Source organism: Ictidomys tridecemlineatus, chromosome 10 (assembly GCF_052094955.1).
Source record: "Ictidomys tridecemlineatus isolate mIctTri1 chromosome 10, mIctTri1.hap1, whole genome shotgun sequence".
NCBI lineage: Eukaryota > Metazoa > Chordata > Mammalia > Rodentia > Sciuridae > Ictidomys > Ictidomys tridecemlineatus.
The window spans coordinates 111,430,692-111,446,919 of record NC_135486.1 but is presented as its reverse complement, the minus strand read 5'-3'; the positions used below and the strand labels follow the sequence as shown (position 1 = coordinate 111,446,919).

At 38.7% G+C, this 16,228-nt stretch overlaps 1 protein-coding gene across 1 annotated transcript; it reads left to right on the top strand.

Annotated features, from left to right (window-relative positions):
• Positions 1-455: 455 nt before the first annotated feature.
• LOC101970806 (olfactory receptor 2AE1) lies at positions 456-1,391 on the top strand. The gene has a single exon (XM_005341201.3). It carries the CDS (start codon positions 456-458, stop codon positions 1,389-1,391), a length of 936 nt encoding a protein of 311 aa, XP_005341258.2.
• Positions 1,392-16,228: the final 14,837 nt, after the last annotated feature.

Here is a 16,228-nt window from a genome sequence, read left to right as displayed (position 1 = left end):
AATAAGGCCAAAGTTCTGTAACGCCACCCTTAACAATTACATGTATTAATAGAAATGTCTTAGTTGTTCAGATGTTCTTGATAGAACCTGCCTGGTAAAATAAGAAACATAATCTACCAAACATACAAACACAGACACACACTAACACAAATCACACATATGATTACACACACATATGCTTATATTTAGTAAGAAGAGTCATAAATTTTGGCCCTTAATAGAGTCTTGGAATTTCAAATGACCATGATTGTGTTAAAAAATTTTAGGTTTCTCTTGTTTTGAAAAAACTGAATTTAAATAATTTGAACTGCAGGATAACTACAAATATAGAAAAATCTCTTCACACAAATGTTTGAGTGGATCAAAAGAGCTGATCACCATGTACACAGGATCCCATATGTCTGGCATCACACTTTGTCTCCACTCCCTATTTCCCCAGGGACTTTGAAGGGACCATGTGGCTGAGGAATCAGACGTCTCTGGCAGACTTAATCCTTGAAGGGCTCTTCGATGACTCCCAGACCCACCTTTTCCTTTTCTGCCTGACCATAGTGGTCTACCTTGTTGCACTGAGTAGCAACACCCTCACCATCCTCCTCATTTGTGTGGATCATGGGCTTCACACCCCCATGTACTTCCTGCTCCTCCAGCTCTCCCTCGTGGACCTGATGCACGTCTGCACAACCTTCCCCAAGATGGCTACCAACTACCTGTCTGGCAGCAAGTTCATCTCCTTCCTAAGCTGTGCCACCCAGCACTTCCTCTATTTGTCTCTGGGTGGCGCTGAGTGTCTTCTGCTAGCTCTCATGTCCTATGACAGGTATGTTGCCATCTGTCATCCTCTGCATTACAAAGTGCTCATGAGCAGGAAGGTGGCACTGATGATGGCCCTCACATCATGGTTTGGGGCATCTCTGAACTCCCTAATTCACACAGTCATCTTGATGCACTTTCCCTTCTGTGGGACTTGGAAAATACACCACTTCTACTGTGAGTATCCAGCTGTTGTAAAGTTGGTATGTGTCGACATCACTGTCTATGAGTCCACAGTGTACATCAGCACCATAGTTCTTCTCCTCCTCTCCATTATCCTGGTTTCTACATCCTATGGCTTCATCCTGCACAGTGTCATTGAGATGCGTTCAGCTGGGAGTAAGAGAAATGCCTTTGCCCCTTGCAGCTCCCACCTAATTGTGGTGTCTCTCTGGTTTGGTGCCTGCATCTTCTCTTACATGAGGCCCAGTTCCCAGCACACTCCACTGCAAGACAAAACTGGTTCTGTGTTCTATAGCATCATTACTCCCACTCTGAATCCTCTGATTTATACTCTCAGGAATAAGAATGTAGCTAAGGCTCTGAGGAGAGTGTTAGGGATACAGATCACCCAGTGATTACACACGAAGTTTTCCCAGAGAATGGAATAGAATAAGCTCCTTATGCTGGTCTGAATAAACCTTTCAAGAATCCAGGTCTCTGATTCTCTTTGTATACTGCAAGAAATAGGTGGCTTATGTATAACTTCACTGTTTTATCTTGGTTTCAGGCATCCAAGCATCATGGGTCACATTTTACATCCCCTAGAGAACTAGGGAAAAAGATTAAAAATCTCTCCAAAGAAGACTTGCAAAGTTCAGTGACACTCCAACAAATATTAAATAAAGATATAAGGGCTTTTTCCATTAATATTTTCATCCACAATATAGATATAAATGATGCCACTCAAGAGTATTTACAAAATATAAAATGGGAAGATCTTGCTTAATATCAGAAGCATGGGACATGAAGTGAAGGGTTTCTTGAAAGGGAGGGTGAGAGATAAGTTATGTTGTTAGATTTGTAGTTTTCTGAATCAGTACATTTTTAGAAGGGAAGTATTATTACATACAAAGTAATAGTACCTGTACATACTTTTTGTATAATATGTATATATTTTTAAATTTGTTTTAATTAGCTCTACATGACAGTAAAATGTGTTTATGCACTTTGATATGTCATACATAGATGAGATATAATTTCTCATTTTTCTGAGTGTACCTGTTGCAGAATCATATTGGTCATGTAGTCACATATATACATACAATAATAATGTCTGTTTTTTTCTACTGCCTTTTCTATTACTACATCCTCTTTCCTCGCCTCCCATCACTTCCCTCTACCTAATCTAAGGTAATTCTATTCTTCCTTAGTGTCCTCTGCCTAATTGTGAATTAGCATCTGAATATTAGGGAGAAAATTTGGCCTTTGGTTTTGTGAGATTGGCTTATTTCACTTAGTATGATTTTCTCCAAGTTCAACCATTTACTGATAAATGGCATAATTTCACACTCCTTTAAAGCTGAGTAATATTACATTGGATATATATATATCCAATGTAATATTGTGATATATATATATATATATATATATATATATATATATATATATCACATTTTCTTAATCCATTCATCTATTGTGGGACACCTAGGTTGGTTCCACAGTTTAGCTATTGCGAATTGAGCTACTATAAACACTGATGTGGCTGCGTCACTATAGTATGCTGATTTTAAGTCCTTTGGGTATAAACCAAGGAGTGGAATAGCTGGGTGAAATGGTGGTAAAATACATATATTTGACAAATATTTACTGAGTAAACTTTTTCCTGCTATGATCTAAGTATTGAGTCATATATTTGGAATTTGCATTTATGAATTTTTTCATTCTTTTTTAATATATATTTTTAGTTATTGATGGACCTTTAATTTATTCATTTATTTATATGCAGTTCTGAGAATCAAACCCATTGCCTCATACATGCTAGGTAAGTGCTCTACCACTGAGCCACATCACTATCTCCAAAAATTTAACATTCTTTAAACATAAATTCATGATTTATTTTGTCTGTATTGGTCCTGCCATATCAATTAGTGATATTATTGTTTTCTTTTTTAATTTCAAAGGTTGAAAATAGTTTTCTGTTTTCTGAGAGTTTCTAGTCTCATTATTTGGAATCATAACTCTGTGGATTAGAGTCTGTTACTTGCTACCACTGTGATATATAGTAAATTAGTCTCTATAGTCACATTAGTCTCAGGACTTTATCTACAATACTTGTTTTATTTGAGATTATGAGTTGAGAATATTAGTTCTGAGCAGATATGGATTACGGGTATTAGCAGGAAAAAACTGTGTTTAAGTGACGTTGGAATGATGAGCAAATAGTGGGAGAACCCATCTTGAAGTCTATGTCCCCATATTCACCTACTATAAATTGTGGGGAGCCACAATGAATGACCACATCTTCCAGTCATGATGCCTCAGATTCTGAAAAACTACTGCATTCACTGTGGTTTGGGTGGGTTCTAGCTCAGAGTAAGGGTTCTTCTTTGTGGGATGTTACCCTAGGGTTGAATTTCAATCACCTTTCCCTTGTATTCTTTCTCCTTCTGAAGGTTTTTGGATAGAAGTTTCTAAACAAGAGTTCCCCCAATGAAAGTTCACCTCTGAACCTGTTCCCTCTCTCTCCTCAGCCTCTCCTGACTTTCTCTTGCTCTCCCTTTTGGAGAGTCTGAGGCTGAGGGCTGGGGAAGCCATCATGAAGATTGTGTAAAAGTAAATTGTGTCTATGTTTTATTTGGTGTCCCTACAAATTTACATCAGTGATCTTAAGTTCAGCTGCCCACTCTGATGGGGGCGCCAGGTGGTGCACAGAATCGGGGACTGCTCAGAGTGAATTTTCAGGTAGACTGAGTGAATGTACTTTCTAAATTCATTGAACTGTGTTTTGGGGTTGTAGAAGAAGAAAGCATTCTGAGAGTAAGAGATGTTAAAGAAATAATGGGCAGTCTTCATAAAGAAATAATGACATATGCCTGTGGCTTAGTGATGAAATGTCACCAGATTTGTGTACTTGGGAAGGGATAGGTAGAAAATTGTCTAAAGGCTGCCTCTCTGCCAAGCTATCTAAGAGTACAATAGAAAATATTCAAAAGGTCTGAACTGCTTTAGGAATGTTTCATTTTGAACATCAAGAGGAGGAGTACTGGTCTTTGGAAGACTTGTTAAAAGGGCTCCAGAGACCCTCATTGTTATACAAAATTACATATAAGAGGCTGTGAGGGGAATGGGGAAAAAACAAGGAGAGAAATGAATTGTAATAGATGGGGTAGAGAGAGAAGATGGGAGGGGAGGGGAGGGGGGATAATAGAGGATAGAAAAGGTAGCAGAATACAGCAGTCACTAATATGGCATCATGTAAAAATGTGGATGTGTAACCGATGTGATCCTGCAATCTGTAATTAGGGTAAAAATGGGAGTTCATAACCCACTTGAATCTAATGTATGAAATATGATATGTCAAGAGCTTTGTAATGTTTTGAAAAACCAATAAAAAAATCTCATTAAAAAAGGGCTCCAGAAAGCAATTAGAAGTTTGGAGTCAGAGAAGTGGCCCATGGCTGCTTCCAGGCAGTTTTCTGTATCTGTAGTGTGACTGAGGGCCGAGTCAATTCTCACCCAGTCTGTAACTCACAAACCACAGACAGGTGACCTTAGGGCAAGACCTAAAACCAAACATTCAGTCACAGCTGAACCATACAGAACCAGTGATTAAGAAGTGTGCCAACTAAACCGGATGATAGGGGCATTGCTAGAGAGAAAACTAGCCATGATGAGGTCTCTGTGAGGCTGATTCAAGATGGAGGAGAAGAAAATGGACAGAAAGATACTGGTGAAGCTGAGCCACAATATAAGGAAACTCAGTCAGAGGGTGAGAATGATCTGGAGGAGGGTTTGGTAGATTATATCTGACTGTCCCCATGCCCGCCATTTGGATCTGGCCATTTCCTCTAAGAGATCAAGATTTAATAGCTACTCTGAATTGGCAGTAGCCATGCTTACACCCCTCCAACATAACCTTAGAACAGCACAGGAAGCAGGGAAGGACATTACAGGTTTTCAGCTTTTTCCAGTCTTTGAGAAGATTAACGAGCAAAATCACTGTGTCCATATGCACACTACAGTTTCTTTTAAGATTCTAAAAGAGCTAAAAAATGCCTGCTGTCCAAATTCACCTTTGTTCAAAGTTGGCTTAATCCCTTATGCAAAGAGCTTTTGCCCCCACATGACTGGATTTCTATGGCCAATTTTTTTTTATGGGGGAGAAGGCAACTACCTCCATTGATGGTCTCACTGGACTGATTATTGCACTAAACAGGCTGAGAGAAACCGGAAACAAGGCTTTGATGCCCCTTTGAAGATGTTAACTGGAACTGGAGAATTTACAGATCTGGAAAGGCAATTAAATTATAATCTGGCCATATATGATCAAATTACTGCATGTGCCAAAAGGGCATGGAGACAGCTACTTTATCAGGGTGAATCAACTTTGGATTTTAGTCATATCAAACAGGGATCAGAGGAGCCATTTTCAGATTTGGAGGAATATCTATACCAGGCAACAAAGAGATCAATAGGAGACTTGGATACCTCTGAGTTCCTAGTCAAGCAGCTAGAATTTGAGAATGTTAATAAAGTTTGTCAGGAAATCCTTCAACCCCATTAAGAAAGCGGGATGGTCTCTGAGTTCATTTGCCTCTGTGTGGATGTAGGTCCCACACAGCTACAGGGCTTAATGCTCGCTGCAGCTTTGCAGCAGATATTACAACCTCAGTCTCAGAGGTGCCATTCTCTCAGGAAGTGTATCAATTGTGGTAGAAGTGGTATAGGGCTTGGGACAGTGGATTTCTGCACAAAAGGGCAGAGACCTCTCCCAGTTTGCGTAGATGCACTACCAGGGAGATGACCCCATGGCATGGGAATATTTGGATAGATATGGTGGCAGCGGTGGTTCACAGCCAATTGTGCCTTGACCTCTGCCTTCTTTGGGGCCAGGAAACTTGGAGATGGGCCTTTCCTGGGCCCTCCAAACAGTAGGATCACAGCAATATACACCAGAAGAGGAGTCACAGACTCTGACATCATCAGGATTGCCCATGCCTGTTAGTCACTTTACCAGCAAACACCACCAAGACTGTACATTTATGGCCAAACTTGGTAATTACTTTAATGCCTGAAATGTGGCCAACTGAGTCCCTACTAGGATTCATGGACCATTACCCCAAATACCACAGGCTGATTTGGGGGTGAAAAACTTATAAAAGGGAATTCAGGTGCTGCCAGGAGTGATTGATTCAAAATTTAGAGATAAAATTGAAATTATTATGCAGTCAGAGCCTGATACTTAGCTCTCGTTAAGAGATGATTGGCACAGCTAATATTCCTGCCTTGTCACTCCATGGAAGGCCCAGAGTAGACCTCAACTTCTGGGTCCCCAGACCAAGTGTTCTGTGCTCAATTAATTCAGCAAGAATGCTCTCTACTAGATCTTAAAATTAATCATAAAAATTCAGGTATCATAGATACTGGGGCTTATAGATCTGTTCTATCTAATAGATTATGGCCTAGGGGCTGGCCTTTACATATTGCATCTGCCAATATAGAGGGGATAGGTCAGACCTCTCAGCCAGCACAAAGTGCAGGTCCCACGTCCCTCCTGATTCCCTGGGGCGGCTATGGTGCTCAGTTGGTTTTTACCTCTGTGAGTTCAGGTGGGACTAGTTATTTCAGTGGGATCGTTAGTGCTGAGACACGAGAAGCAGGCGAACCAGAGCTTGCATGCAGCTGATTCGTGCTCAGTGTGTGTTTTCTGAGGGGCCCAGGCTGTATGCACTAGCTCCATGTCCTCTCAACATTGCCTAGTGATCCTGAGCAAACAAGCTTTAGATAATTTACAGCTCCCTATGTCTGCGCAATTAAAGAGGTCAGAGACTTGATCTCTCCGCACCTGCCGCCATGTTAGACCACCTCAATGATATTCATGTTACCCTTACAGTTTCCTGGCATAAGCAAGAACTTGGGATTATACAAACTGCTGCTTCTGTTTCCAGTCCAGTTTTCTAGAACTGAAACCCTGCTGCCGTGGCCTCCACCACTGGGCTGCACTCGGGCGCCGCGCTTGTCCGTGGCCTTAGCAGTGCCGCAGGGACCTCTGTTACTCCTCAGCTAGGTGCCTGGCTCCTGAGGCCCAAGCGGCTGCCGCCAAGGCTCTCCAGCCCCCACCTCCGGAGCATGGGTCCCCTCACAGGGGAATGCCGAACGACCCCAGAGCAGGCTTTGCCCAAAGGTGCAGCAGGGAACAAGTGACCGGCGCTCTAGGTCGTGGTCCCGCCTTCGGAGGATAGGACTCGGCACGCAGCCCAGTTCCAGTCTCTAGGTGCGGCAGCTGGACCATGTAGACAGAGCCATTAAGACAGCATGCAGAAAGCAAATGGTGGCTCCCATGGAGTGGATTTTCGGCCCCGAAACCACAGCCCAGCCAACAATCCCAATCCACTAACTCTCCCTGTAGAGAAAATATTCAAAAAAAAAAAAAAGGGCGAGGTGTACTGAGCTTTCTTTGTCTCAGGTACTTACAATCCGCTGCTGATTACGCATTCAGCTTCTTTGCCGGGAGCGAAGTGAAACAGGAAGCAGATAGGCGCAAAGCGCCCGCCGCTCTGAGCAGGGAAGCGTCCGGGAGCCAAGCATCTCTCTTTCAATCTCTTTGTTTTTTCTGCTGCTTGGCAAGGTGGTCCACTACAGATTAATGGTGAAAGGAGCTCTAACAAGCTGTGTGAAATCTCGATTAAAGCCGCTGCTCAGAGCACCACGCTCAGCACTTCAGCAACCCCTATACGCGGCGGCCATCTTCCTCCTGTTCACATATCTTAATGCACAAAATCCTTAAAGACATAAGCTATAGAAATTGATTGAGAATTAAATATGCAACCTGAATAAACTTGTAAAATGTAACATGAATGTGTTAGTAGTATAAATTATTCATAGTAGATTCAATGAAATAAAGAACTAATATCAATTATTCACAAACACTTCCAAAATTAAAAGAGCATTTCTAAATATATTCTAAAAGGCCAGTATTACCCTAATACTAACACCAAGCAATACAACACAGGAAAATGTGTAATACACCAAATCTATGAAATTAAAGTCAACATAAGAGGATTGTTTCAATTGATGCAAAAAAAAAATATTTTGATAAAAACCAAAACCAACCCTCCCCCTGGAAAAATAATCCTCAAAACCATTCTTTTGTGATAAAACACTGAGCAAACTAGGAGCAGGATGAAATTTTGTAAACCTGATAAGAGATATCTATGAAAACTTGTAGCTTAATAATTTAATAGTTTCACTCCAAATCAAGAACATGACAAGAATCTCTCTCTCATCACTTCTTTTGGAGTACTGTAAGTAATAACAAATTCACCAGCATTTCATGATATAAGATCAGTACACAAATATAAATTGCATTTCTATACACTGTAACAAACAACCCAAAAGAAAAACCAAGAAGTGAAAAAAATAACTCTACCTACAATGTCATCAAAAAGAATAAAATACTTAGGAATCAATTTAACAAAGGTGCAAAACAAGCACACTAATAACTACAAAATACTGTTGAATTAAAAGAAAGAAGATCTACATGACTAGAAAAAACATCTCAGGTTTGTGGATCAGAAAACTTAATATTGCCCAAATGGCAATAGTATTGAAATTGATTTGCAGATCCTAATGAATTTGAAACAGAATCTTAGCTGGCTTCTTTGAGGAATTGGCAAGTTGATTTAAAATTCACATAGAATTCAAAGGGACACAGAATAGCTAAAATGATATTGAAAAATGAGATTAAAGTTGTAGGACTCACATTTCTTGATTTTAAAACCTACTCCAAAGCAAAAATAAAATTTGGTCCTGGAAGATGGGTAAACATATAGATAAATGGAATAGGATTTAGAGTCCAGAAACTAACCCACATGTCTAGGGCCCATGGAATTTTGAGAAAGGTGCCATGGCCATTGAATGGGGCAGACACTCTTCAAAAAATGGTGCTGGAACAACTGGACAGTCACATGCAAAAGAATTACATGTTGACCTCACCTGGCCCTGTATGTAAAACTTAAATTTAAATGGTTGGGCAACCTAAATATAAGAACTAAACTACAATTTTTAGTAGTAAACCATAAAAAGTGTGTAAGTCCATATGGTCTCAATCGATTCTTAGATTTGATACTTAAAACACAAATAATAAAAGGAAATGACATAAATCAAACATCATTTAAATGTAAGTTTCCAAGACCTGTTGAGTTTTTAACATTTATATAAATGACATCAAAATTCATGCATCTATTGTCAATTGCTTTTCTTTTGAGATCACTACAGCTTTGAGATTAATACATTTTAAGATTTTAAAATTCAGCTCATTCATTCATGATAGGAATGAACTGCAAAAACTAAAAACTTTGTGCTTCAAAGGATACTATCAAGAAAGTAAAAAGATATCTATAGAACAGGACAAAATGTTGCAAATCATAATCTGGTAAGAAACTGTGAAAAGAATATATAAAAAAGTATTTTTTCAATTAAATTATTTAAAAATTCTTTTTTCTTTTATTTTTAATTTGTTCCAATAAGTTATACATGACAGTAAAATGCATTTTGACACATTGTACACAAATGAAGCACAAAATTCCCTTCTTTTGGTTGTACATGGTACAGACTCACACCAGTAAAATTCTTAAGCATCAAAACAAAAAAAAATGCTTCAGGTAATTGTGGGCAAAAGATATGGATAGACATTCTTTAAAATAATGAATCTGAATTATCTTTCCTATGTACATAGATGAACACCTCATAGTGAATCTCCACATCATGTACATACACAAGCCTGGCATCCTAATTAGAATAAGGTCACTTTATGTTTTTATAAATATGTCATGGATATCTAAAAATAACAAATAAAAAAGTGATCAACATTGCTTGTTATCAGTAAACAGCAGGAAAATGCAAATCAAAACCACATAAGATGCCATCTCACATCCAGTACAATTTCTAAAATAAGAGATGGAAACAGGAAGTGTTAGGAAATAAGTGAAGTAATTGGAACCTTCATACACTTTTGGTAAGAATATTAAATGGAACAGCTATTATGGAAAACACTGACAGAAGTACTTTGTAAGGCACCAATTTCACTCCTGAGTATACACTCAGATGAAATTGAAAACTAGAGTTCACAAACAAGTTTCACACTAATGTTCATAACAGCATCATTCACAATAGCCCAAATGTGTAAATAACACAAATGTCCATCAACTGATGAAAGGATAACTAAATTGTGGTTTGTCTATACAATGGAATATTATTTGGCCATAAACACGAAGTACTGATATATATTTCACTTGGAAACAAAATGTTAAATGATACATTTTGCATCACAAAATGCTACATATTACATGTCTCCATTTTTTATAATGTATACATTATATGCAAAGCTACAGAGACAGAAAATAGAATAGTGTTTGTTTCAGGTAAATAATTTTGGAAGCTGACAGTTAAAAGATAATGAGTTTTCTGAGTTTTGACAATGGTGATGGCTGCATGTATCATTTAACATGCTAAAAATATAAAATTTTAAATTTTAAGGAATCATAGTATGTAAAAAATATCTTAATGAAGTTGTTATTTTAAAAGAAAAAAGAAATGGTATTCCACATACTAATTATACGAAAAAAACGGATGGAGGACATCTGAACCAAGGATGCTTTTGGCTTTTTTCACAAATGGATTGTTGAGAAAATTGATATCAACTCCAAAGGATGTGCTAACAATCACATCCATGCTGTAGCTACCCAAACTTCTGAGTAGAGAAAGAAATGTAAAATTTTAATCTGTACTGCTTTACTTCCTACTACACATGCTGGAAGAAGTAGAACAGGAGGTCCTTACACTGTCAGAAATATCTGTTGATCAAATGACTAGTCCATGCTCCTATCAAATGCCATGAGGCAGCTGTTCCTGTGCCAGGGGAGTTAGGGACACTAGGTTGAGTGAGCTCAAAGAGTTCAGTCACAGAGAGACAGACACCCATAATCAGACAAATTACATCAGTGAGTGGAGTGTAGATGATAAAAGATGATTAAGTACAGAGCTTCAGCAGGACCAGGGTGTTATAATTGACTCCTGCTAGGGGATCCAAGATAAATGAACTTGACCTAGGTCCTGCCTAAGCATAATCTGTGCCCAGAGCTGATTCTTCTCTAACACATTACATAACAGCAACACCCTGTTCTGAGAGGCAGAAACATTGTCCCCCCTTCTCTGCACCCACTGCTACAGCTCCCGAGAGGTCCTGCCTCCAGTATCTGAATTAGCCCTAAGGACAGAATCTCGAAAAAGGGAGTGAGTAAGAATATCCTCAGTTAAAACATTGAAAATCTCCTCAAAATATACTTGGATGAGCTCACAACTTGGTGAACATATTCTCTCAGATTTCCCAAGACAGTATTAGAGGTTGTGCATGGGTCAAAATAACCCATTTTATACAACAAATAATATGGTAGTTGTAATCCATACAAATTATATTCCATGCTTTGTAATTATGTCAAAATGAATTCTAATGTTAGACATAACTAAAAAGAAAAAAATTCAACACATTCTATTTTATGTCACTTGCATTGGGTCTTGATTAATACAAATCTGAACCCAAGTTGGCATAGTTGTGTCTATAACTCCTAAGGAGGAAAAGACCCTTCATGCTTGTTAATCACTATATAATCAGTACAGTTCTTGGAATGCAGCAGGCGCTCATAAAATATTTCTCAAACAATGAATAAATCATATAAATTGCCAATACTGCCTTAATTAAAACTATATTCTGTCATAAAGGAAGGTACCAGATAAGAGTAATAGCCTGTAGGTTTTGAAGCAAGTGATAATACATTTCCTCTACTTAAACAACAAGCCTCAATCTAGAGTCAAGGTAAGCTTATTGAAGCAAGGCATTTTAATATCTGAGTTGAGAAAAGAGAAACAAGAATAGCTCAAATATGCTTTTGATTAGAGGAGGACACTGAGTGAATAAAACATGGGAGTAAATAAAATGTAGGGAAATGTACTGTTCTTTCTATATCTCCTGAAATGCTATTTTGTGTGGTCCATAGAATTGAAGCACCAACAAGACTGAGCATGGGAATTACCTGCTGCTATTTCTATAATATGAATAATGGGGGAAAAAACAGAAAAGTGGCCACTGGGCAAGAAAACACTCAGACTTTCTTCTCAAAAGGGTAGCATGGATAGGGGCTACTGAGACATGGGTTCTGTAATGAACAAAACAAATCAGGGACTGTAGGAACAGGTACTCTGTATTATTAACAAGCCCCTAGAGAGAGTATTCCCATGTTATCTTCAGAACCAGATTTTCCAAATTATCCAGTTCCCCCACCCCTGCAAACAAACTTCAAGTACAGCCCCATGAAATTCTCACCTCAGTGAACACAGCACAGACTAATTGGTATCTTGGGTAATGGTGCACAGAAGACATATGAGGTGTCTTCTGAGTGGGAATCCCTGATGCCATCAGTCTTCAGATTTCTATTCACCTCTGCTGACATCAGAGGTCCTGAGGGCCAGGGGGATGTTTCATCCCTCATGGAGCATGCTCCTCTTCCCTCATGACTGGCTCAGGTCAGGCCAGTCTGGCCTCTTCTGACCTCTGTGATTACTGATGAGGAAACATCTCTGTGGTATGGAAGGAGCTTAGTAACTACATAACACATACATATTTGTATCTTACTACTACGGAATGAGGGTAAATTTATGACGAATGTGCTATAATGATCCAAAACCACAGAGACTACCAAGTGTATTTTTGTTGGACTCTGAGAGCATTGAGGATTAACCTGCTATTATGTTTAGTCTCTTACTCAGGTAACATGAATAACCATTCCTATTTCCCAGGTTCTCAATCTTTTAATGAAAGGAAGTTCAAATATAATTTCAGAGTCAAGAGGAAACATATGCACCACACCAAGTCTCAACTAGTAGGGGCTAAATTCATTCAGTTTTACTTAATCTGTCTGACAGGGCTCAAAATAATGAACACAGATTTTGAGAGGCTCCCAGAACACCATGTCCTATTGTTTGTGTGATGCTCCATCCTAGGGTAATTAGTGAAAACCATGATGAGTGAGCTGGACAAATATTCTCTCTGGTATTATGCTAAAAGATGCATCTTCCAGGGTTAGAGGAGGAGTATGAGGAGTATTTCAGCAAGTGCTTGTATCGAAGACCAATAGCCAATGTGTGGCTGGGACGATGTTCTTCTCTCTCCATTTCACTTCTGTGCATAAATCTCTGCAAAGCAAATTGCAGGTAAGGTATTGTTGGGGCTTGAGGTGTTCAGAAGCCTTTATCAGAAACTAGAGCATTGTGAGATTATCCTTTAATCAATGCTGACATTTCATCAGCATAGGAGGATGCTTCCTGAGAAGATAGAGAAAAACATAATTTAAGGGGTACAAATAAGAATGGGTTGCAAAAGAAGGAAGAGAGAATTGAGCCAGATTATGGAAAACTTATACCAAGGAGGTTCATAGAGAAAGTCAGAAACTAATGAAGAAAGAGAAAGAGATGTGTGTGGATAATTAGGTAGAAAAGATGTATGCAGATCATGTTGACTGGGTTGGAGTAATCAGGGGAACCAGGGTTGAAATTGTTCTCTTAGTCCACAGAAGCTGAGCAGGAAGTAACAGTGTGACATGACTGTCATTATAATCCTAGAGCGACACTAGGACAGAAGAAACATAAATGTGAGCTCCTTTTTACTGATAGAGTTGAAATTTTATCAGGATGCATTATGTCCTGTGTTTTTTGCTTTTTATTTTTGAAGTTTATTTTTATACTCACATAATTATTTTTAATTACTGGTATTCACTCTTATAATTGTCATGATCACTTTCCTTCAATGGTGGTGGTTCTTTCCTGTTAATGGACATCAGTGATTAAGAATATGTGAAAGTATAGGAAGATATTTAGGAGGTAAGACACAAGAATTGATAGAAGGCTGTACTTAATTTATGACTTTTTTGAGTCTAATTTGCCCATGGAGATCAACTTCTCATTCTTATTAGTGTTTGTGGGAGAACTGGAGAGAGGGCAGATTGGCAAGTGTGGCTGAATCAATGTGAAAAACCTAGTTTTGTCAGCATTTTTTGTCATCTGTTGACTCACAAATCTACCCAGGACATAGGTATGGTTGCTTTGTTTTGTGTCAACACAGCACTCATGCATTTAAAAAAATTTTTGCTCATTATTCCAATAAAGACAACATAAAATATCCTTAAACCTAATATGGTATGACTATTCTATGTATAACCTAAGATGTTGTCAACTTTCCCAAGTAAGGTATATAAAATATTCAACCCTTTCCTCATTAAGTGAAAAATTCCTCTTTTTTGTATTTTGTGTAATATTTATTCTGTTTCTACTGATTTATACTCCTTCATTTATATCCAGTTATTTAAATACTGAGATATGATTTAGGTATTAATCACACCTCATGTTTGATAAGAGGATGACAATGAAATAAATGCTTAATGTGTATAATATAAATACAAATTCTTATCAGCATTACGAAGAAATTCACAAAGTATGGCAGTTTGTGTTCCTGAGGGTTGTCCACATGGTCATTACTGGTGTTTATAACTATCCTAATTCACTCCCCAGTACATATTGCCTTGGTTCAAAGCTGGTCATTGTTCCTAGTCAGGTGGGTGACCCAAACCTTCATCTCTGAAGGATCTTAGCCCTTATCAGTGTAATCTGACTTGGGCTTTAGTTTCCTATCCCCCTCCATCACAGGACCTGGGAATTCAAAGAGGCACCAAGAAAATTTTCTATGTCACACTTGCTCTTCCTCTCTGTATTGTGTAGTATAAACTCAGTTTCCCCTTCCTAGTCAGAATCAATCACTCCCTGCCACAGAGTGAACTTCTTCTTCACCTGTTGATTCAGCTATAATGAGCATCATAAGTGGCAGTAGGGCAACCTCAATTCTTGGAAAATGGAATCACTTTGTATCTGTGTAGAAGAATCTCTCCCTTTGTAGTTAAGAGTTTTCTAAAGCAGCAGAACTGAAAATTGCAGGAACAAATAATGTTGGTCAGTCATAGACATCAATATTATAGTGAGAGAACACACTCTCATTTCTATCCATTGAATGCTTGGGGTCTGATCCTATCAATCTTTGCTTTGGCAGAAGCAGTACCATAAATTAGATGCAGATGTGGAGCATGTACCACACTCTGGAGGACATTGTCCCAGCAATGAGAGGTGTTGTCACCTAGGTGTTGCTTGAGGCAGACTCTTACCAGGGTATTTCACCATTCTATCAGGTTTTGTGTTTCAGGAAGATGGAGGACCTATGTTAAGTATAAGAAATCCCATGAACACAGGCCACATTTGCATACTTGTTTGCTGTGAATCAAGCTCCTTGATCAGGAGCAATGCTGTGTGGAATACTCTTATGGTGAATAAATCATTCTGTGAGTCCAGAGATGTTAATTCTGGCAGCAGCACTTCAGGAGAGGAAGCAAAATCTATACCAAAAGTGAGTGTCCAGTCCAGAAAAAAAAAGGAGTGTCCCTTTTATGTTGAATGTGGTCCATGTTATCAATGTGCTATGGAGGGGCTGGCTGATCACCCCAGGTAATGGTGTGATGTTTGGAACTCACGATGATCTTTGCTATTAGCCGTGAGTACTCAGCAGTGGCTTCAGACAGATTGTACTTGGTAAGTGTATGTCCAAAATGCTGAATCCAGGATTAATTTTACCCCTGATGCCATGTCCAGTTTGTTCATGGATCTATTGTGCAAATGCCAGGACTGAGTGAAGAAATAGGGGTTGATATCCAATGTACATGTTAACCAATTTTTGGATAAGAATCTCTATCCCGTGGGTGGTAGTAATGAGTATTTCTTTCTTGTTTCCATAAGAATATTTTTCATATATATCATTCACAAAATTTTGAAGTTCCAGGATATTAAAGGGAACACATGTATCAGAGGAATGAATATCTCCCCTAGGTGAAATAAAGAACTTTGGATTTTGTCCTGGAGATAGGGTTAACGTGTTTGCCTTCATGCTAGATATATTGTATTTAGTTACACAGGTATCATTTTTGTATTTGGAGGTTAATCTGACTGATGGAGGTGTGCATGTGTGCCAAAAGTTCAGAAGATGGACTGCAGTGACTTTGCGATGTGTGAGGTTAGCTAGGATGAACTACATCTCACCAAATACCCTCTAATCCATCGTTTCTGTTTAAGGTGGGTCTCAAGAGGAGCTTACTGGGAGATT